The sequence below is a fragment of the Ranitomeya variabilis genome, chromosome 1 (assembly GCF_051348905.1).
Source record: "Ranitomeya variabilis isolate aRanVar5 chromosome 1, aRanVar5.hap1, whole genome shotgun sequence".
Classification (NCBI taxonomy): domain Eukaryota; kingdom Metazoa; phylum Chordata; class Amphibia; order Anura; family Dendrobatidae; genus Ranitomeya; species Ranitomeya variabilis.
This window is the reverse complement of record NC_135232.1, coordinates 21,941,983-21,965,834: the sequence shown is the minus strand read 5'-3', so window position 1 is coordinate 21,965,834 and position 23,852 is coordinate 21,941,983. Positions and strand designations below refer to the sequence as shown.

At 46.7% G+C, this 23,852-nt stretch overlaps 2 protein-coding genes across 5 annotated transcripts in view; both read right to left on the bottom strand.

The window, feature by feature from the left end:
- The window catches only part of LOC143802809 (uncharacterized), a 410,869-nt gene that overhangs the window by 233,725 nt on the left and 153,292 nt on the right, over positions 1–23,852 (bottom strand). The gene's annotated exons all lie outside the window — the stretch shown is intronic.
- LOC143802783 (uncharacterized) overlaps positions 1–23,852 on the bottom strand; it is a 143,146-nt gene that overhangs the window by 9,645 nt on the left and 109,649 nt on the right. Inside the window, exons 1-5 of one of the 2 annotated variants that reach the window (XM_077281355.1) lie at positions 22,355–22,392; positions 1,630–1,732; positions 450–626; positions 250–373; positions 105–169 (exon numbers count right to left, since the gene is read on the bottom strand). In XM_077281355.1, coding sequence (XP_077137470.1) covers positions 105–169; positions 250–373; positions 450–626; positions 1,630–1,707 — 444 coding nt within the window. In that variant the 5' untranslated portion in view covers positions 1,708–1,732; positions 22,355–22,392. Of the gene's footprint in view, positions 1–104; positions 170–249; positions 374–449; positions 627–1,629; positions 1,733–22,354; positions 22,393–23,852 lie in introns of those variants that run through there. The other variant, XM_077281356.1, reaches the window with a different exon arrangement.

Here is a 23,852-nt window from a genome sequence, read left to right as displayed (position 1 = left end):
GCTCTCATCACACAAGTATAAAACATATAATACTGGAGGAGAAAACAAGACTGAACACAAGGACGTCACAGCCGTCTACACATCATAGGGAGATCTCCATCTACCTGATGGTCCTGTGGAGGAGGAGGAGTGGGACATCTCTCTGGGGTTGTCCTCTGACTGGAGAGAACTGAGGAGACACAGACAGGACTGACATCATTATTACATACAGAGAATTATAGGCCGTGTGTATTTAGTCCTGTCTACTACCTGGTGATGTGCGGGGCCGGTGCTCCTCCATCATTACCTCCTGGTACCGATCCTTGTGTCCTTCTAGATACTCCCACTCCTCCATGGAGAAATAGACAGTGACATCCTGACATCTTATAGAAACCTGACACACAATCATACCGTCATCACCCAGAATTCTCCAGTGCCAGATTGTATAATGTCCCAGCATTCCCAGTCACCTCTCCAGTCAGCAGCTCAATCATCTTGTTGGTCAGTTCTAGGATCTTCTGGTCATTGATGTCCTCATGTATCCGGGGGTGAGGTGGAGGCCGCGGGATTGGGCTCAGGGTAAGTCCCAGTCCTTCAGATACAGGGGCTTGACAGCGATCACTAGATGTCTTCACTACTGTGTAATCCTGAGTGTGGAGACATCAATAATATCACTACAGACATCTCCAGAGTCCATCACCTCTCTGGTCATATTGCCTGTTATTCCCATTGATAATGAGGTCAGCTGATGACATCAGAACCTCTCACCTCTCCGGTCATATCTCTTGTTATCCCCATAGATAATGAGGTCATGTGATGACATCACAACCTCTCACCTCTCCGGTCATATCCCCTGTTATTCCCATAGATAATGACATCATGTGATGACATCAGAGCCTCTCACCTCTCCGGTCATATCCCGTTATTCCCATAAATAATGACGTCATGTGATGACATTAGAACCTCTCTCCTCTCCGGTCATATCCCCTGTTATTCCCATAGATAATGACATCATGTGATGACATCAGAACCTCTCACCTCTCCGGTCATATTTCCTGTTATTCCCATAAATAATGACGTCATGTGATGACATTAGAACCTCTCTCCTCTCCGGTCATATCCCCTGTTATTCCCATAGATAATTAAGTCGTTTGATGACATCAGAACCTCTCACCTCTCCGGTCATATTCCCTGTTATTCCCATAGATAATGAGGTCATGTGATGACATCAGAGCCTCTCACCTCTCCGGTCATATCCCCTGTTATTCCCATAGATAATGACGTCATGTGATGACATCAGAGCCTCTCACCTCTCCGGTCATATCCCCTGTTATTCCCATAGATAATGACATTATGTGATGACATCAGAGCCTCTCACCTCTCCGGTCATATCCCCTGTTATTCCCATAGATAATGACGTCATGTGATGACATCAGAGCCTCTCACCTCTCCGGTCATATCCCCTGTTATTCCCATAGATAATGACATTATGTGATGACATCAGAGCCTCTCACCTCTCCGGTCATATCCACTGTTATTCCCATAGATAATGAGGTCATGTGATGACATCAGAGCCTCTCACCTCTCCGGTCATATCCCCTGTTATTCCCATAGATAATGACGTCATGTGATGACATCAGAGCCTCTCACCTCTCTAGTAAGATGGAAAATTATCTCTAGAGTGAGTTTTAATATCTTCTCCACCATCTTTTCTCTGTCCTTATTCATCCTTGATGAGTCAATCAGGAAAAATCTATTTAAAAAAAAAAGTTGATGAGATGATGCTATTTTAAAAAAAAAGGAGAAGAAAAATGAAAAACACAAATTACCTGTAGATAATAGGGGGAGATATTTAAGTGAATATACAAAGTGTAGATGTTGTATTCTCTCAGTGTGACCTGAGGAGATGAATAATTTGTCAGGGTAGCTCCTTTGTGTCGTATAAAAGCTGTGTCAAATGATATCACGAGTTCACATGACAGCTACAGCCAATCAGTAGCCGCATTGATTACATGACTAACATAATGAATTTACAACCACCATTTGCTCTTGCAAATTATGTAAATTAAGACTGAAAATTACCACAGGTAATCAGTGTGGAAATGCTGGGGGATTTACAAATGTTTCACAAAACAATCATATAGTCACAAAGGCAGAAATTTATAAAATGGACATCTGTGCTGTTTTTGGTAGAATTATTATTCTGCTAATCTCTGATGCTTGATAAAATATGTCATCCACAGATTCACACCGCAAATGTGATGACAGAACTTCAAGAGACCGGAACTTTTTGACATCTTGAGAAACAAAGATTCCTGCTTATTTGCTTGTTTATTAATACGTGTTTAGCTTATGAACATGACCAAAGTTTGATCAGTTTAGGTAAAAATAAAGGCAGTCACTGAAACTTCCCTTAGAGTCATACTTACCTGAAACTTAAAGTGGTTGTCCACTAGTAGGACAATACCTTCTCATTCCATGCACTTGGCCCCGATGAAATAAAAAAAGCTTATACTCTCCTCCCGTGCTGGTGCCATTCCTGAAGTATCGTCACTCTCCCCACATTCGGACAAACTGAACATGAAGACGAAGTCAGATCAGCTGATCTCTGACTTTATCTTCATGTTCAGTTCAACAGAAGGCAGGGACAAAGATGCCAATGCTGATTGGGTGCCGGGCACCATGTGTCATCACAACTTCATGAAAGCCCCCAAGACCACAAGTGCAGACACCGCTGGAAAGGCGCCGGCACTGGAGGCAAGTATAAATGTGATGCTAAGTCACCTGTCATGAACAAGCTGTGAGATGGGATAGTCAAGGAGTACGAGGTCGGAAGCCAGGAGGGTATGTCATTAAGAGACAAAGGTGTAGTCAGGTAACGTTCCGGGGTCAGAAAACCAGGAGATAGCAGATCAGAGTAGAAAAGGTCCAAGGTCAGGAAACAAAAGATCATCAAACAATGCAAAGCACAGAAAGAACAAACCACACAGTAGCTGAATATACATTTGGCAGAGGTCTAGGAGAAACAGACCCAGTTAAGTAGCCTGGCAATTACCTGGGACAATGAATACCTGGAGACAGCCAATGTCTCCCAGTCTCAGGTTGGATGGCTGAGTTGTCAATCAACACACCGACAGCTCAGCTCTCCCCTGCACCAGATTGGATGGCTGAGCTGTCAGTAACTGCATCCCAGTCACATTAAGGGGTGGTACTGTGACAGTACCCCCTCTTCTAGGGGGGCCAATGGAACCCAGGCTTTCCAGAAAATTTTAGATGGAAAACAATTACTATCCATTCGGCCTTCAAATCTCAAGCTGGGACCCAGGATCTCTCCTTTAGCCATATTCCCTCCAGTGGATGAGGTATTGGCGGGAATTATGGACTCTTTGAGAATCCACAACATTCTGAAACCTCATACTCCAAGCCACCGCCGACTGAAACTCTGTGGGTCATTTGCATTTAAGCTGTTCCATCCTGCATGTCCACATGTATATTTTTTTCTCTCTGAACCCTGCTTATACAGGTACTATACAGATAATCAGGTTTTAAATACATCAGATAGGGATTGCATACATTAGTTAGGACTGCTCTATAAGGGTATACCTTGGCGATTTGGTGGAGCAGCTTAGTATACATTTTTTTGCAAAAAAACGTATCAACTAAATACCCTGTTTTCTTTACATCTTTTGACTAGCACTTGCTTATTACTGTGATTTTTTTACAACAGAGTATTTTTGACCTCACTGTGCTTTTTTGTGTCTTCAAGTTTTCTGGTGGTGTGAACAGGTTCCTACAGACTTGTTCAGTGTGCAATTAGCCCATGTGTTTCTGGTTCTGAAACTGGTGGAGGTAGAGATGAGAGAGACAATGCCGAAGAGACAAAAGCTAGATTCCTGTGATCAGCGATTACAGAAACTGGATGAGCCACCCCCTCAAAAAATGCCTCCATTCCTCAAAGGCAAATTTAACAGCAAGTAACCCATGATTCCCAACATCATAATTTCTTTCCGCAGACGAAAAGTTTTTAGAAAAAAAGCACATGGACACCAGTTAGTCAGAGTTTTGGGCCCCTGTGATAAAACTGCCCCTATTCCGACCTTCAAAGAAGCATCTACCTCCACAATGAATGGTTCTTGAAAATTGGGTTGGATTACAACTGGAGAAGACTTAAAACACTCAACAGTCCGCGGTGAGCCGGCCACACTGTATATATTTAGCATCCTAGTTGCAAGTGTAGAGCCTGCGTGACATCACGGCACGTGGTGTCCACGTGACTAGTAGGTACGGGGCGTAATAAGAACAAAACAACCTTCTGATGCCTTTCAAAAACAGCAGTTTCCTTCTTCAGATCAGACACTTGCAACTGGGATGCTGAACCTATACAGTGCGACCGGCTCACCGCGAACTGCAGGAATGAGGCTTACGGAGCTGCTGTCACCGGCCGGGACAGCGCTCCCATCCATCAGTCCTATTGTGATTACAACAGCGCTCCCATCTATCAGTCCTATTGTGACTGCAACTTACCTGCATCTACAGGATTACCGTACCAAGAACACAGAGGGGATACCCCCACACCACCTCAAACAGGTACTGTTCCTCCACTATGTTTTAACTAACTCCTGGGTATGTGGTTTTAATTAACCCTAACCCATCTCTCTGCGTTCAGTTATCCACAATAACACTTACACCAGTGCTCCTATGAACTAAACTATATGCCAACTGCATTTTGTATGGGACACTAATTCTAACTAACTCTTGTCTATGCTAGTGGCCTGCTTGTTACTGTTTATTCAGTCGCCATGACAGCACCACGAGAGAGGGGATCCGCCCTTCGGGGACAGGAAACCTACAGACATAAAAGGGCGGCACCTCTCTCCTACATCAGTTGGTATCCTGTCCCTGACTGTGGGGAATCCCTTCAGACGTACCTCGTAAAGAAGGTTGAAGAAAGAAGATGTACCCAGTCCTGGCAGGCCTGCCCAGTTAGCGGAGGTTCCCTGCCTCGGCCTGTCGGTTGTGGTGTAAGCGCCACACGGCAGGGGTACTGCTTGTGTAGGTGTCACGATAATGTGAATATGCCATGTTTGTGTATCTACCTAGGAGTGCCATGGCTTTCAAGATACACGCTGTGGGCCTTTCCGACCCCCCTCTTCCCCTTCTTTTCTCTGTGTGTAATCCTAAACCCCTCATCCCCCCCCATGAATTTATATGGCTTTACGCTGCATAGTCAAAATCCCTCATTCCCCCTCCCACCTGGTACTGTTTAAAACTGTTATACAAAGCATGAGCTTCTATTGCTCTTTGAAGTTTATCTATATTGGCACCGATCAGGGCTAGAGATATAAGAATTATATATTCCGGATGTCCATCGAGAGATCTATAACTCCCTGAAATCGCTAGAAGCTAAACCCAATGAGTGCAAAGAGTGGGTTTCTCTGTAAGTAGGTCATGTAATTACACCGTGTTTACACTTAAAATAATCCCCCTGATGTGGAGTACATGCTGATCATTGTATCTTTCGTATACGAGATTCATACAGCGAGCTAGGCATAAAAATAGTTACCATAACTCTAAGTGAAGGGGAGATTTCAGCCTCTAAGTGAGGTCACCAGAGTGGGAGTGCCTGGGTTTTAGGCTAGGAAATAAGTGAGTGAAGCAGTAGTCTTCATGGGTCTTTGTCTGGGGTCCTGCTGAGAGACAGGGGTGATGCATCTGGATATATGCTCGTCCTTCCCCCCCACAGCACACGGTCAGCCATGAGATAAGATGACATAACGAAATGTACATTTTTTTTAACTTTTATCCCATTTTATTTCTAATTGTATTGTACATACGATAATTGTCTCCTTTATAATATCTTTTCATCCTTCTGTAAACACTGCCTACCTTTTTTGTAGTAAAATATAAAAGTACTAGCTTTGTCTCTCCTTGCTCTATAACGAACTGTCACATCCTCTGAAGTGAATTACGCTACTAATCTGGGTTGGCGCCGAACCTGTTAATAATTAACAAATCAGAGCTGGTGGCAGCGGATTTGTCCTGTGCGATTGGGAGGTTTTCTAGTGACCGGTGGCGTTGATAATTATTGTTCCTGCCTGAGTGGGAGTAGTTATATCGCCCTCGCTGCAGTGTGCCCATTAGCCAGTATAAAGTACGGCAGCCTTTCTGGCGACTAGTCATCTTAGGTGCAGTACCTGGTCTGACCTGAGGGTAAGGGGGTGCCAGAGAGCTGCAAGTTCCAAACCAGAACTGGGAAGTGGGATATAGATAAAACTTCAGAAAGAACCAGGGGAAATCAAACAACCCGAGTTCATGACAAATTGGTGTGAGTGGTGGGGATGATAAAGGTATCCTCCCCGTGAACCGTGACAGTAGGCGACAGAAGAGGGAAGCAGCTTTCAGGGGAAGTGCTGACTTCAAGGTGGCCCATCGCTGCAGGTGCTCGTAAGTATAAGCTGCGGGGGGGAAGGGGCATCTCCCGAGACTGTGCCAGGCTGGCTGGACGTTCCGGGGCAGAATGATGTTCCTGACAGCAGGGTCGGCGATGCGCGACAGTCCCGACAGTGGTGGGGCCCGGTATGTCTGGTGGCGCATCGGGTCACGGCCGGCGGTACGCGGCTGGAAGAGGCGGTCCCTCATGACGCTGTTGGTGGTGCGGTCTGATGATGCGGCGAGGTATGCGCAGTCAGGGGCACAAGTGATAATGACGTCTCCCCGTGCAGCCTTGAAGCACGCGATCCGGAGGCGGTGGACAGCGCAGACGCCGGGGCTATGGATGAAGAGGGCATGCGTCCGGGCCAATAGGAGGTCCACGTTCAGCTGGGGGCGTAGTCTCAGGGGGACGCCCACCAGCATGCATTGTAGTACCGGACAGACCACCCGGATTTGCCTGCTGGCCCCATGTGGGGGCGGTACCTCGGGGTGTGTTTGAATATTTATGAGGGCTACAGTGGCTGCCAGGTGCTTCTAGACCCATTTTTCAATATGGAGTCACCGGAGCAAGAAGCGCAGCAGCACTTGCCAGAGCAGCAGCAGCTCTCAGAGAAGCTCCACGTCAAAGTCTCCCAGCGATGGTCTAGTGGCAGTAGTCACGCTGGTGGAGCTAAAACCAGTTGAAAGTCTAGACCGAACAAGTCCTCAGGCCGTAAAGATGCATCACCGGCTGGAAAGGACCCCCACAAATTACGGTACCACTTACTACACGTCACGGGTAAGTGATCTACGTGAAAGTTCACTTGGTGATGTACTGTTTCTCCTTATGTTCTCGCTCTCCTTATCAGGGGAGAAAATGTTCCACCAAAGCTAAGCACAGAGAGTGTGCCGTGTGTGGAGTTCCACTTCCGGATGGCCTTGAAAGGAGGCTTTGCAGCCCTTGCATACAACATTTAGTAGCGGAGTAGATCCCAGACTTTACTTCCAGCTTGAGGGACATGGTCAGACAGGGGATCAGGGGTTCAGTTAAATCCCTATCCCAGGGAATAGGACTTAAGGGGAAAGGACCCAGATCCCCCATCTCAGTTTTGGAGTCTGACTCGGGAGAGCGGAGATCAGACTCATCCCCCTCATCCTCTTCATCTTTAGAGGCCAAATCAAGTCGTTCCTGTTTCCCACTAGATAGAGTAAATTGACTTGTGAAAGCGGTAAACAGTACCATGGGGATTGAGGAACCCTGGTCGGAATGGTCCACGCAGGACATGATGTTAAAGGGGCTAGACCGGAAAGCTCAGAGATCCTACCCTACGATCGATAAAATAAGCTCCCTGATTACACGTGAGTGGAAAAAGCCAGAGAGGAAGGGTTCTCTTCCACCAGCATTTAAGAGAAGGTACCCATTCGAGGAGACAGCATCATCCTTTTTGGATAAAGCCCCAAAACTGGACGCGGCAGTCATGAAGGCTTGTAAAAGAACCTCCCTACCATTTGAGGACTTAGTGAGTTTGAAAGACCTGCTAGACAGAAAGGCCGACATATTTCTAAAGGGTTCTTGGGAAAAGTCGGTGGGGTCCCTCAAGCCAGCAATTGCTGCCACTTTCACTGTACGGTCACTAATGGTATGGCTAGACCGCCTAGAGGAGCAGCTTAAGGACAAGGTCCCTAGGGACGAGATCCTATCCTCCCTTTCTATAATCCAGGAAGCAGTGGCTTTTCTTTCAGATGCATTGGCGGACTCCGTAAAGTTAGCAGCAAGGTCATCGGCCCTTTCCAACGCGGCCTGTAGAGCCTTGTGGCAGAAATGTTGGCCAGGAGACATGCAAGCCAGATCGAAGCTATGTGACATTCCATGTGAAGGGGTACATTTATTTGGCCCAGTACTCGACGGAACTGTTGGAAAAGGCGGGCGATAGTAAAAAACGATTCCCTTACCTGGGAAGACCCTCATACAGGTGGGATTTTAATAGAGGGTCAACCAGGGAGAAGACTAGATACGACAGTAATGGGAGGAAAGGTAAAGTGTATATGTTCAATTCCTACCACAATGACTGCCGGACCAGGTGGGAGGCAGGCTTTTAGCCTTCTATCCCTCGTAAAATATTTTAAACAGCCCATGGATTCTCAGAATTATCAAAACAGGGCTAAAATTTGATTTTCAAAGGATTCCTCAGGACAAGTTGCTCCTAACTCCCATCCATTCTTCTTTTACAGAACAATTGGTGCTAGAATCTGAGGTCCAGGAACTTCAACAGAAGGGGGTCCTGGTAAAGGTTCCTGCGGTTGAAAGAGGTAAGGGGTTCTACTCCCTCCTCTTTCTGGTCAAGAAACCAGATGGCTCCTTTCGTACCATCATCAATTTGAAGGGCCTTAATAAATTCTTACTGGTCCATTCTTTCAAAATGGAGTCTGTGAAAACCGCAATAAAACTACTGTTCAACAATTGTTTCATGGTAGTCTTAAGGTACCTTCACACTAAACGATATCGCTAGCGATCCGTGACGTTGCAGCGTCCTGGCTAGCGATATCGTTGTGTTTGACACGCAGCAGCGATCAGGATCCTGCTGTGATATCGCTGGTCGTTGAACAAAGTTCAGAACTTTATTTGGTCGTCAGACCGGCGTGTATCGTCGTGTTTGACACCAAAAGCAACGATACCAGCGATGTTTTACACTGGTAACCAGGGTAAACATCGGGTTACTAAGCGCAGGGCCGCGCTTAGAAACCCGATGTTTACCCTGGTTACCAGTGTAAAATGTAAAAAAACAAACAGTACATACTCACCTTCGCGTCCCCCGGCGTCCGCTTCCCACACTGACTGAGCGCCGTAAAGTGAAAGTGAAAGCACAGCACAGCGGTGACGTCACCGCTCTGCTGTTAGGGCCGGCGCTCAGTCAGTGCAGGAAGCGGACGCCGGGGGACGCGAATGTAAGTATGTACTGTTTGGTTTTTTTACATTTTACGCTGGTAACCAGGGTAAACATCGGGTTACTAAGCGCGGCCCTGCGCTTAGTAACCCCATATGTTTACCCTGGTTACCCGGGGACCTCGGCATCGTTGGTCGCTGGAGAGCGGTCTGTGTGACAGCTCTCCAGCGATCAAACAGCGACGCTGCAGCGAACGGCATCGTTGTCGCTATCGCTGCAGCGTCGCTTAATGTGAAGGTACCTTAAGATCTCAAAGACACCTATTATCATGTCCCGATACACACAGACCATCAACAGTTTTTAAGAGTAGCAGTTTCAATGGATGGAACAGTAGAACGCTTCCAATTCAGAGCACTCCCCTTTGGGGTTGCTGTGGCCCCCCGCATTTTCTCTAAAATAATGGTAGAGGTCATGGCACATCTGCATGAGCAGAACGTTTTAGTAAATCCCTATCTGGATGACCTATTAATTGTGAGACACTCAGAATCACACTGCAGAGTCCAATTGGGGAAGTAATATCGGACTTACAGAGATTGGCGTGGATTATTCATTTTAAAAAATCTCGATTACAACCCTTAGAGGTGCAGGAGTTCCTGGGTCTCGTCCTAGACTCCAGAACGCAGGAATGTCGCCTACCAGAGTCAAAGGTGGACAGTATTCAACCACAGACACTCAGGGTGATTAATCATCCATCAGTCATTGTAAGAGGGGCAATGTCACTGTTAGGCTCACTCATGTTATGTATTACAGCGGTTCTCTGGGCCCAATATCACACCAGGACTCTGCAGTGGGATGTACTGCACAATGCCCGTCGTCTAGAGGGCCACCTTGAAAGTAGATTTTCCTTGTCTGCTGCTTCTATACAGTCCTTACGTGGGTGGTTACACAAACCAAACCTACATAGAGGTGTTCCCTGGATAAATCATGTATCTCGAATAGTAACTACAGATGATAGCCCCAGGGGCTGGGGAGCACACATGAGGAGTTTGAGGAGCTAAATCAGGCCATCTTTAATCAGATTGTGCAATTATGGGGGTCCCCAGACATAGACCTTTTTGCCAACAAAGAAAACAGAAAGCTGCATCGGTTTTGCTACTTGAATCCCAGAGAGAATCCGTATGCAGTGGATGCTCTCCTAATCTCATGGCACTTTGATCTGGCTTATGCCTTTCCCCCACATAGTTCTGAGGAAGATACGGGAGGACAGAGCCTGGGTAATCTTGGTAGCCCCATTCTGGGCCAGGAGACCATGGTTTCCCTGGCTGAGGAAGATGTCCGTTTCTCAGCCTTGGATTCTTCCGGAGCTTCCAGATCTCCTCTGCCAAGGCCCAATTCTCCATCTATGAGTGTCCAATTTACATCTGGCATTGTGGAATTTGAAAGGGCACTACTAAGGGGGAGGGGGTTTTCCCGGGAACTTGTTAATACCTTGCTGAAAAGCAGAAAGGTTTCTACAACAAATATTTATGTCAGAGTTTGGAAGAAATTTTTAGCAGTTTCGGGAGCGGAGGTTGGTCAAAGAGTCTGTGTTAACCAAGTTTTGGAATTCCTGCAGAGAGGATTAGAAATGGGTCTAGCCACAAGCACTCTCAGGGTTCAGGTCTCAGCTCTAGGGGCACTGTACAATAGTAACTTAGCCAGCAATTACTGAGTAGCTAGGTTCATTAAAGCATTGGCTAGATCCAGACCCATTGATAAACAAAAGTTAGTTCCGTGGGATCTAAACCTTTTACTTTCAGCATTAACGGAAGCTCCATTTGAGCCTATTGACTCTGCCCGATAAGAAGCCTGTCCTTCAAAACTGCCTTTTTAGTCACGCTCACGTCTGCGAGGAGGGTTATTGACCTGCAAGCTCTCTCTAGACAACTCCCTTACATTCAGTTTAGATACGATAGAGTTGTTCTAAAACCTGATCCTCTTTACCTTCCGAAAGTAGCTTCAAAGGTTCAGACTACAAGAGATAGTCCTCCCCTCTTTCTGCCCTAATCCCACTAATCAAAAGGAACATAAACTCCATTCTTTAGATGTAAGACGGTGTCTTCATAGGTATATTTTAGTAACAGACCCTTGGAAAAAAGATAATTCCTTATTTATATCCTTTCAGGGGGTTAGGAAAGGACTTAGAGTGTCCAAAAACACCTTAGCTAGATGGATTAGGGAGGCGATTTCTTTGGCTTATACAACAGGTGGCATGGAAATCCCAGAAGGTATAAGAGCTCACTCCATTCGAGCCATGGCAACATCCTGGGCAGAGAGGTCAGAGGTGTCAATTCAGGACATATGTAAGGCGGCCACATGGTCCTCTCCGTCTACTTTCTTTAAACATTATAGACTAGATCTGGGTGGCTCCTCCGATCTCACATTTGGGAGAAGGGTGCTTGAGGCAGTGGTCCCTCCCTAGACTCTTTTACTTCTCTGTAAATCTCTCGTGGTGCTGTCATGGCGACTGAATAAATACGAAAGCTACTTACCGGTAGCGGTGTTTTTCAGGAGCCCATGACAGCACCCTTATACTCCCTCCCTTTCACGTTTGGGTTAACACCTTTTTTCCCTTCAGAGCTTTAAGTTTAGTCATATGGGTGAAGTATACTATGTTTAAAGTTAATAATGTGCTACTAACCAGGGAGGTCCTCTTATGCTCTGTAATCCAACTGATGCGGGAGAGAGGTGCCGCTCTTTTATGTCTGTTGGTTTCCTGTCCCCGAAGGGCTGATCCCCTCTCTCATGGTGCTGTCATGGGCTCCTAAAAAACACTGCTACCGGTAAGTGGCTTTTGTATTTTTCCACTTCAGCCTGTCTATTCAGCTTACCATCTAAAGGTACCGTCACACTAAACGATATCGCTAGCGATCCGTGACGTTGCAGCATCCTGGATAGCGATATCGTTGAGTTTGACACGCAGCAGCAATCAGGATCCTGCTGTGATATCGCTGGTCGTTGATTAAAGTTCAGAACTTTATTTGGTCGTCAGATCGCCGTGTATCGTTGTGTTTGACAGCAAAAGCAATGATACCAGCCATGTTTTACAATGGTAACCAGGGTAAATATCGGGTTACTAAGCGCAGGGCCGCGCTTAGTAACCCGATGTTTACCCTGGTTACCAGTGTAAAATGTAAAAAAACAAACAGTACATACTCACCCTCTGATGTCTGTCACACGTCCCTCGCCGTCCGCTTCCTGCACTGACTGTGAGCTCCGGCCGGCCGCAAAGTGAAAGTACAGCACAGCGGTGACGTCACCGCTCTGCTGTTAGGGCCGGCACTCAGTCAGTGCAGGAAGCGGACGGCAGGGGACGTGTGACAGACATCAGAGGGTGAGTATGTACTGTTTGTTTTTTTACATTTTACACTGGTAACCAGGGTAAACATCGGGTTACTAAGCGCGGCCCTGCGCTTAGTAACCCGATGTTTACCCTGGTTACCCGGGGACCTCGGCATCGTTGGTCGCTGGAGAGTGGTCTGTGTGACAGCTCTCCAGCGACCAAACAGCGACGCTGCAGCGATCGGCACCGTTGTCTGTATCGCTGCAGCGTCGCTTAGTGTGACGGTACCTTAACGCTATGTGGGCAACCTGTCGCTATCTGCATTGATCTATGTACTACCTTTAAATGTGTTTTTTTTGTAAATATTTCTTAACCCTATTCGATTTAATCCCATTTGGAACAAGAGGTGTAAGCGCAAACATCCTTTATTACTCCTTATCTGGTTTGTAACTGACAACTGTGTGGCGATTGTCTTTTGTTTTGCTGCTAGAACCCTTGTGCACACTAGCACCACTGTACGCAACTATTTTAAATAAAGAGTTCTCCCTCAATCTCTGTTAGACACACGGAAATGTTCCTGGTGAGAGTCCAAATCTGGTGAGAATATTAGAATATCATCCAGGTAAATCACAATATATCTTCTGCTACAATCAAATAAAATATCATTCATAACATTTTTAAATACAGCAGGTGCATTGGATAATCCAAACGGCATTACAAGGTTTTCATAGACTCTCAGACACTAAAAACGCATCACCCTTTCGGTCACGTATAAAATTATAAGCCCCTCTAAGATCAAGTTTAGAAAACAACCTGGTCCCCAGAAACTGATTATGTAGTTCGGGGATGAATGGAAATGGATAAGTATTTTTAACCGTGATTTTGTTTAGTTCTCGGAAATAGAGGCAAGGACGGCGACAAAGAAATATCCAGCAGCTACATTAGCGGTGTAAGGATGGATCTGACCCTTCCTTAAACGTTCGTTAACATATTCTTTCATGATGGCCCCATTCAGGCCCAAACAAATTGTAAAGGCGAGCTTTAGGCAATTTGGGGTTAAGAATAAGATCAATAGCACAATCATAGGGACAATGGGGAGGTAGTATCTCCTCCTCTTTTTCCGAGAACACATCTCAGAAGTCCTTCAGGTTCCCCGGTAGACCCTTCAGACTAGCGGAGCATATTTGTACAGATTTTAGACGTTTTTTCCAACACTTGGGGCTTCATTTAACAATCTCCTCCTGATACCAATCAAGAACAGGATTGTGAATCTGCAACCATGGAAGCCCCAGTATCAATCCTGCAGGTAAATTATCCAACACTAATCAGGATATGGATTCAAAGTGGAGAGCTCCCACTTGGAGCTAACTGTGTCTTGTCAAGGGTGACGATTTGAATGGGTCTTTCTAAACTTACTCTCCTTAATCCTAACTTCAGAACCAGTCCTGAATCAATATAGTAAGCAGCAGACCCACAGTCAATGAACGCCAATGTTGATAAAATGTGGTTCTCGTAGGACAACACCGTATTTATCAGTACTTCATCAGAGGAAGAAAAATGTACCTGGGAGTCTGGGTGACCTTCTCGGCCGTCACCCAAACTTCGTCGGTCACCCAGACTCAGAGTCCAAGAGCTTGTCTACGTCTTTTCTCCACAAAACAAATAATGACAACTCTAACCTCCAGTGACTCCACCTCCAGTAAATGGACCTGCTCCAGGGAAGTATAATGAGCAACCTGCTGTTCACCATGTCTCTCACAGATACTGCTGTCATGATTCTCAATGGCTAGAAAACATAGCCCAGCATATATAAGAACTAGCTCTTGGAAGATGGAATCTAAACTGACCATGAACTAAACCTGCCGCACAATTAACAGTGGCCGGGTAGCGTGCCTACGTTTTATCCCTAGACGCCCAGCGCCAGCCGGAGGACTAACTAATCCTAGCAGAGGAAAATACAGTCCTGGCTCACCTCTAGAGAAATTTCCCCAAAAGGCAGACAGAGGCCCCCACATATATTGGCGGTGATTTTAGATGAAATGACAAACGTAGTATGAAAATAGGTTTAGCAAAATCGAGGTCCGCTTACTAGATAGCAGGAAGACAGAAAGGGCACTTTCATGGTCAGATGAAAACCCTATCAAAACACCATCCAGAAATTACTTTAAGACTCTAGTATTAACTCATAACACCAGAGTGGCAATTTCAGATCACAAGAGCTTTCCAGACACAGTAACGAAACAGCAGCTGTGAACTGGAACAAAATGCAAAAACAAACAAGGACGAAAGTCCAACTTAGCTGGGAGTTGTCTAGTAGCAGGAACATGCAAAGAAAGGCTTCTGATTACATTGTTGACCGGCATGAAACTGACAGAGGAGCAAGGTTATATAGAGACTCCCACATCCTGATGGGAACAGGTGAACAGAGAGGATGATGAACACAAGTTCAATTCCACCAGTGGCCACCGGGGGAGCCCAGAATCCAATTTCACAACAGTACCCCCCCCTCAAGGAGGGGGCACCGAACCCTCACCAGAACCACCAGGGCGATCAGGATGAGCCCTATGAAAGGCACGGACAAGATCGGAGGCATGAACATCAGAGGCAGTCACCCAAGAATTATCCTCCTGACCGTATCCCTTCCATTTGACCAGATACTGGAGTTTCCGTCTGGAAACACGGGAGTCTAAGATCTTTTCCACAACGTACTCCAACTCACCCTCAACCAACACCGGAGCAGGAGGCTCAACGGAAGGCACAACCGGTACCTCATACCTGCGCAATAATGACCGATGAAAAACATTATGAATAGAAAAAGATGCAGGGAGGTCCAAACGGAAGGACACAGGGTTAAGAATCTCCAATATCTTGTACGGGCCGATGAACCGAGGCTTAAACTTAGGAGAAGAAACCCTCATAGGGACAAAACGAGAAGACAACCACACCAAGTCCCCAACACAAAGCCGAGGACCAACACGACGACGGCGGTTGGCAAAAAGCTGAGTCTTCTCCTGGGACAACTTCAAATTGTCCACTACCTGCCCCCAAATCTGATGCAACCTCTCCACCACAGCATCCACTCCAGGACAATCCGAAGATTCCACCTGACCGGAGGAAAATCGAGGATGAAACCCCGAATTACAGAAAAACGGGGACACCAAGGTGGCAGAGCTGGCCCGATTATTGAGGGCGAACTCCGCCAATGGCAAAAAAGCAACCCAATCATCCTGATCCGCAGACACAAAACACCTCAAATATGTCTCCAAGGTCTGATTAGTCCGCTCGGTCTGGCCATTAGTCTGAGGATGGAAAGCAGACGAAAAAGACAAATCTATGCCCATCCTAGCACAGAATGCCCGCCAAAATCTAGACACGAATTGGGTCCCTCTGTCAGAAACGATATTCTCCGGAATACCATGCAAACGAACAACATTTTGAAAAAACAGAGGAACCAACTCGGAAGAAGAAGGCAACTTAGGCAAGGGAACCAAATGGACCATCTTAGAGAAACGGTCACACACCACCCAGATGACAGACATCTTCTGAGAAACAGGCAGATCCGAAATAAAATCCATCGAGATGTGCGTCCAAGGCCTCTTCGGAATAGGCAAGGGCAACAACAATCCACTAGCCCGAGAACAACAAGGCTTGGCCCGAGCACAAACGTCACAAGACTGCACAAAGCCTCGCACATCTCGTGACAGGGAAGGCCACCAGAAGGACCTTGCCACCAAATCCCTGGTACCAAAGATTCCAGGATGACCTGCCAACGCAGAAGAATGAACCTCAGAGATGACTCTACTGGTCCAATCATCAGGAACAAACAGTCTACCAGGTGGGCAACGATCCGGTCTATCCGCCTGAAACTCCTGCAAGGCCCGCCGCAGGTCTGGAGAAACGGCAGACAATATCACTCCATCCTTAAGGATACCTGTGGGCTCAGAATTACCAGGGGAGTCAGGCTCAAAACTCCTAGAAAGGGCATCCGCCTTCACATTCTTAGAACCCGGTAGGTATGACACCACAAAATTAAACCGAGAGAAAAACAACGACCAGCGCGCCTGTCTAGGATTCAGGCGCCTGGCAGACTCAAGGTAAATTAAATTTTTGTGGTCAGTCAATACCACCACCTGATGTCTGGCCCCCTCAAGCCAGTGACGCCACTCCTCAAAAGCCCACTTCATGGCCAAAAGCTCCTGATTCCCAATATCATAATTCCGCTCGGCGGGCGAAAATTTACGGGAAAAAAAAGCACAAGGTCTCATCACGGGGCAGTCGGAACTTCTCTGCGACAACACCGCCCCAGCTCCGATTTCAGAAGCGTCGACCTCAACCTGAAAAGGAAGAGCAACATCAGGCTGACGCAACACAGGGGCGGAAGAAAAGCGGCGCTTAAGCTCCCGAAAGGCCTCCACAGCATCAGGGGACCAATCAGCAACATCAGCACCCTTCTTAGTCAAATCACTCAATGGTTTAACAACATCAGAAAAACCAGCAATAAATCGACGATAAAAGTTAGCAAAGCCCAAAAATTTCTGAAGACTCTTAAGAGAAGAGGGTTGCGTCCAATCACAAATAGCCTGAACCTTGACAGGATCCATCTCGATGGAAAAGGGGGAAAAAATGTATCCCAAGAAAGAAATCTTTTGAACCCCAAAAACGCACTTAGAACCCTTCACACACAAGGAATTAGACCGCAAAACCTGAAAAATCCTCCTGACCTGCTGGACATGAGAGTCCCAGTCATCCGAAAAAATCAGAATATCATCCAGATACACAATCATAAATTTATCCAAATAATCGCGGAAAATGTCATGCATAAAGGACTGGAAGACTGAAGGGGCATTTGAAAGACCAAAAGGCATCACCAAATACTCAAAGTGGCCCTCGGGCGTATTAAATGCGGTTTTCCACTCATCCCCCTGCTTGATTCGCACCAAATTATACGCCCCACGGAGATCAATCTTAGAGAACCACTTGGCCCCCTTTATACGAGCAAACAAATCAGTCAGCAGTGGTAACGGATATTGATATTTAACCGTGATTTTATTCAAAAGCCGATAATCAATACACGGCCTCAAAGAGCCATCTTTCTTAGACACAAAGAAAAAACCGGCTCCTAAGGGAGATGACGAAGGACGAATATGTCCCTTTTCCAAGGACTCCTTTATATATTCTCGCATAGCAGCGTGTTCAGGCATAGACAGATTAAATAAACGACCCTTAGGGTATTTACTACCCGGAATCAAATCTATGGCACAATCGCACTCCCGGTGCGGAGGTAGTGAACCAAGCTTGGGTTCTTCAAAAACGTCACGATAGTCAGACAAGAATTCAGGAATCTCAGAGGGAATAGATGATGAAATGGAAACCAAAGGTACGTCCCCATGAGTCCCTTTACATCCCCAGCTTAACACAGACATAGCTTTCCAGTCGAGGACTGGGTTATGAGATTGCAGCCATGGCAATCCTAGCACCAAAACATCATGTAGATTATACAGCACCAGAAAGCGAATAATCTCCTGGTGATCCGGATTAATACGCATAGTTACTTGTGTCCAGTATTGTGGTTTATTACTAGCCAATGGGGTGGAGTCAATCCCCTTCAGAGGTATAGGAGCTTCCAAAGGCTCCAAATCATACCCACAGCGTTTGGCAAAGGACCAATCCATAAGACTCAAAGCGGCGCCAGAGTCGACATAGGCGTCCGCGGTAATAGATGATAAAGAACAAATCAGGGTCACAGATAGAATAAACTTAGACTGTAAAGTGCTAATTGAAACAGACTTGTCAAGCTTCTTAGTACGCTTAGAGCATGCTGATATAACATGAGTTGAATCACCACAATAGAAGCACAACCCATTTTTTCGTCTAAAATTCTGCCGCTCGCTTCTGGACAGAATTCTATCACATTGCATATTTTCTGGCGTCTTCTCAGTAGACACCGCCAAATGGTGCACAGGTTTGCGCTCCCGCAGACGCCTATCGATCTGAATAGCCATTGTCATGGACTCATTCAGACCCGCAGGCACAGGGAACCCCACCATAACATCCTTAATGGCATCAGAGAGACCTTCTCTGAAAATCGCCGCCAGGGCGCACTCATTCCACTGAGTAAGCACAGACCATTTACGGAATTTTTGGCAGTATATTTCAGCTTCATCTTGCCCCTGAGATAGGGACATCAAAGCTTTTTCCGCCTGAAGCTCTAAATGAGGTTCCTCATAAAGCAACCCCAAGGCCAGAAAAAACGCATCCACATTGAGCAACGCAGGATCCCCTGGTGTCAATGCAAAAGCCCAATCTTGAGGGTCGCCCCGGAGCAAGGAAATTACAATCCTGACCTGCTGTGCAGGATCTCCGGCAGAGCGAGACTTCAGGGACAAAAACAATTTGCAATTATTTTTAAAATTTTGAAAGCAAGATCTATTCCCTGAAAAAAATTCAGGCAAGGGAATTCTAGGTTCAGACATAGGTGCATGAACAACAAAATCTTGCAAATTTTGTACCTTCGTGGCGAGATTATTCAAACCTGTAGCTACACTCTGAAGATCCATTTCAAACAGGTGAACACAGAGCCATTCAAGGATTAGAAGGAGAGAAAGAGAGGAAGGCTGCAGCATAGGCAAACTAGCAAGTGATTCAATTAAGAGCACACTCAGAACTAGAGGAAAAAAAAAAAAAAAAAAAAATTTCAGCAGACTTCTTTTTTCTCTCCTTTCTCAGCCAATAATTTAACCCTTTCTGTCCGGTCAAACTGTCATGATTCTCAATGGCTAGAGAACATAGCCCAGCATATATAAGAACTAGCTCTTGGAAGATGGAATCTAAACTGACCATGAACTAAACCTGACGCACAATTAACAGTGGCCGGGTAGCGTGCCTACGTTTTATCCCTAGACGCCCAGCGCCAGCCGGAGGACTAACTAATCCTAGCAGAGGAAAATACAGTCCTGGCTCACCTCTAGAGAAATTTCCCCAAAAGGCAGACAGAGGCCCCCACATATATTGGCGGTGATTTTAGATGAAATGACAAACGTAGTATGAAAATAGGTTTAGCAAAATCGAGGTCCGCTTACTAGATAGCAGGAAGACAGAAAGGGCACTTTCATGGTCAGATGAAAACCCTATCAAAACACCATCCAGAAATTACTTTAAGACTCTAGTATTAACTCATAACACCAGAGTGGCAATTTCAGATCACAAGAGCTTTCCAGACACAGTAACGAAACAGCAGCTGTGAACTGGAACAAAATGCAAAAACAAACAAGGACGAAAGTCCAACTTAGCTGGGAGTTGTCTAGTAGCAGGAACATGCAAAGAAAGGCTTCTGATTACATTGTTGACCGGCATGAAACTGACAGAGGAGCAAGGTTATATAGAGACTCCCACATCCTGATGGGAACAGGTGAACAGAGAGGATGATGAACACAAGTTCAATTCCACCAGTGGCCACCGGGGGAGCCCAGAATCCAATTTCACAACATACTGCGGTCCATTCGTATGGCCAGGGTCATGGCCTCCACCAGAAAACAAGGGGCGTCATGAAGGACCAGTGCGCCCTTTTTGGAAAGGCCTTTGTGGAACTGGCACCCGAGAGCTGCATCTTTCCACAGAACTTCAGTGGAAAACTGCGGGAACTCATTACAGTAGTTCTAAGCTGTGTGACACCCCCCCGTGCCAGGTTCATGATCTTAGTCTCAGCGATCTGGATCCTGTCAGGTTCACCATATATCAGACCTAAACTCCCAAAAAAAGGTGTCAACAGAAAACTATTCTGGGCCTTGTGGGGACGAGGAAAATGAACAATTCTGAGAACCCCCTCGCAGTAGGTTCATGATTATTCCCACCCGCTGGAACTCCTCCCCTGATGGCCTTGGGTGCAGGGTAAAAAATAACCTGCAGCTTTCCCTGACTACCCTAAACTGTATTTCTCTCCCAAAAACTTATCAGGGAGGGCCATTACAGGTTTGGGAGAGACCACCTGTATAATAGAGGGTACTGACGTCACAGCCACTGCCGGCAATGGGGGGCTATAGGATATAGTCATCAAATAATTTACCTGACCCTTCAACTGATATTGAGATGACTCCAGACTATAGAAATCCTTAGCAAGATCATGAATCATCTGCATCAATTTCGCCACCTGGTTGCAGAGCATGTGAACAGGCTCCACATTGGCGAAAAAGAAAAACGTATGGCCTAGACGTAATGTGATGCTGAGTCACCTCTCAAGGACAAACTGTGAGATGGACAGTCAAGGAGTCCGAGGTCAGAAGCCAGGAGGGGGCATCACAAACAGAATGAATAGATAAAGACGTAGTCAGGTAATGGTCCGAGGTCAGAATATCAGGAGACAAAGGAAAAGAGCAGAAGGGGTTAAACAGATGGATGGTCAGAAAAGAGTCCAAAGTCAGGCAACGAAAGATCAATAAAAGAACCCAGGGCAAAGAGTCACAAACCACAGAGTAGCTGAATGTACAGCAGAGGTCAAGGAGATACAGGGCAGGGTCTGTCACACTCTCTCCCACATATACAGTACAGGGTTTCTTGTTCTCTCCCCCATGTGTAGTGCAGGGTCTATCACACTCTCTCTCCCCCATGTGTAGTGCGGGGTCTGTCACTCTCTCCCCCATGTGTAGTGCAGGGTCTGTCACTCTCTCTCCCCCATGTGTAGTGTGGGGTCTGTCACTCTCTCTCCTCTATGTGTAGTGCAGGGTCTGTCACTCTCTCTCCTCCATGTGTAGTGCAGGGTCTGTCACTCTCTCTCCTCCATGTGTAGTGCAGGGTCTGTCACTCTCTCTCCCCCATGTGTAGTGCAGGGTCTGTCGCTCTCTTTCCCCCATGTGTAGTGCAGGGTCTGTCGCTCTCTTTCCCCCATGTGTAGTGCAGGGTCTGTCACTCTCTCTCTCCCCCATGTGTAGTGCAGGGTCTATCACTCTCTCCCCCATGTGTAGTGCGGGGTCTGTCACTCTCTCTCCTCCATGTGTAGTGCTGGGTCTGTCACTCTCTCTCCTCCATGTGTAGTGCGGGATGTCACTCTCTCTCTCCCCCATGTGTAGTGCGGGGTCTGTCACTCTCTCTCCCCCATGTGTAGTGCAGGGTCTGTCACTCTCTCTCCCCTCATGTGTAGTGTAAGGTCTGTCACTCTCCTCCATGTGTAGTGCGGAGTCTGTCACTCTCTCTCCCCTTGTGTAGTGCGGAGTCTGTCACTCTCTCTCCCCATGTGTAGTGCAGGGTCTGTCACTCTCCTCCATGTGTAGTGCGGAGTCTGTCACTCTCTCTCTCCCCTTGTGTAGTGCAGGGTCTGTCACTCTCTCTCCTCCATGTGTAGTGCGGGGTCTGTCACTCTCTCTCCCCCATGTGTAGTGCGGGATCTGTCACTCTCTCTCCCCCATGTGTAGTGCAGGGTCTGTCACTCTCTCTCCCCCATGTGTAGTGCAGGGTCTCTCACTCTCTCCTCCATGTGTAGTGCGGGGTCTGTCACTCTCTCTCCCATGTGTAGTGCAGGGTCTGTCACTCTCTCTCCTCCATGTGTAGTGCGGGGTCTGTCACTCTCTCCTCCATGTGTAGTGCGGGGTCTGTCACTCTCTCTTCCCCATGTGTAGTGCGGGGTCTGTCACTCTCTCTCCTCCATGTGTAGTGCGGGGCCTGTCACTCTCTCCCCCATATACAGTGCAGGGTGACGGTTATAAATAGGGTGACTCCCTGTAGATCGGTGTGAGGAGACGTCTGGAGCTGAGGAGACAACACATACCTCCACCTGCAGAGAGGCACCACTGTGTGCGTACAGGACCTGTGTGATGTCACAGTCATGTGATCAGTCACATGGGAAGGAGTCACATGATCAGTGTCGGAGCTCCAGGTTTCTCACTCAGTAACTGCAGGACTCTGCTGTGCTGGATGATGTCTAGTATCATAGAGGAGGATGATGTATTTGTGCCCCATATTTCACGTTACAGCCACAAACGTAAATGTATTTTATTGGGATGTTATGTGACACCAACACATAGTAACAAGTATTTGTGATGAGTAAAGGAAATGATACATTTCTTGTTCCCACATTCCTCTTCTCCGCAGTTTTATCTCTGACCTGTGTGGTGAGTTCCTAACAATTCAAGTTTCATATTTCATATATGCATGCTATGGTGCTACAGAGTGCTGCTTTGTTTGATTGCATATGAGTTGGTAACTCTACGTAAGCACCTGTTCAGACCTAGTTTATGTTTGGATGTGACTGTCAGTTTTTCGAAATTTGTATTGATTAGCCTTCTGACTGAGCACTGAGCCCTTTAGCCTCAGGTGTTTGTAATCACAGCAGGACCCTACTCCTCCACAGAGTTATAGATTTTCAGTCTAAGGGTACCGTCACACATTGAAATTTCCATCGCTACGACGTTACGATTCGTGACGTTCTAGCGATATCGTTACGATATCGCTGTGTCTGACACGCTACTGCGATCAGACACCCTGCTGAGAATCGTACGTCGTAGCAGATCGTTTGGAACTTTCTTTCGTCGCTTGATCACCCGCTGACATCGCTGGATCGTTGTGTGTGACAGCGATCCAGCGATGTCTTCGCTTGTAACCAGGGTAAACATCGGGTAACTAAGCGCAGGGCCGCGCTTAGTAACCCGATGTTTACCCTGGTTACAAGCGTAAACGTAAAAAAACAAACCGTACATACTCACCCGTCGGTGTCCTTCAGGTCCCTTGCCGTCTGCTTCCTGCTCTGAGTGCCGGCCGGAAAGTGCGCGGCCCTGCGCTTAGTTACCCGATGTTTACCCTGGTTACCCGGGGACTTCGGCATCGCTCCAGCGCCGTGATTGCAACGTGTGACCGCAGTCTACGACGCTGGAGCGATGATTATACGACGCTGCGACGTCACGAATCGTGCCGTCGCAGCGATGAAAATTTCAATGTGTGACGGTACCCTTAGAGGATTCACATTAAGTTCCCATACAGAAGAAGACTTTATCCTACAAAATGATTGGCATCAAGTTAGGTCCTGGAAACGAGAATCGCCTTAACATGGCTTCCAGGTATACATGAATTGGCCAATTTATGCGCTAAGCATTCTTAATTTTTCATATTTCTAGTGCAGTAATGCAATTACATTTTCATATTTCATATTTGCATGATATGGCGCTACAGAGTGTTGCTTTATTTGTTTGATAGATCTCAGCTTAGACAGCCACAGTGTAGGACATGCATTTCTAAAAATATCTGTAGATAAATGACCTGTAGATTCATTA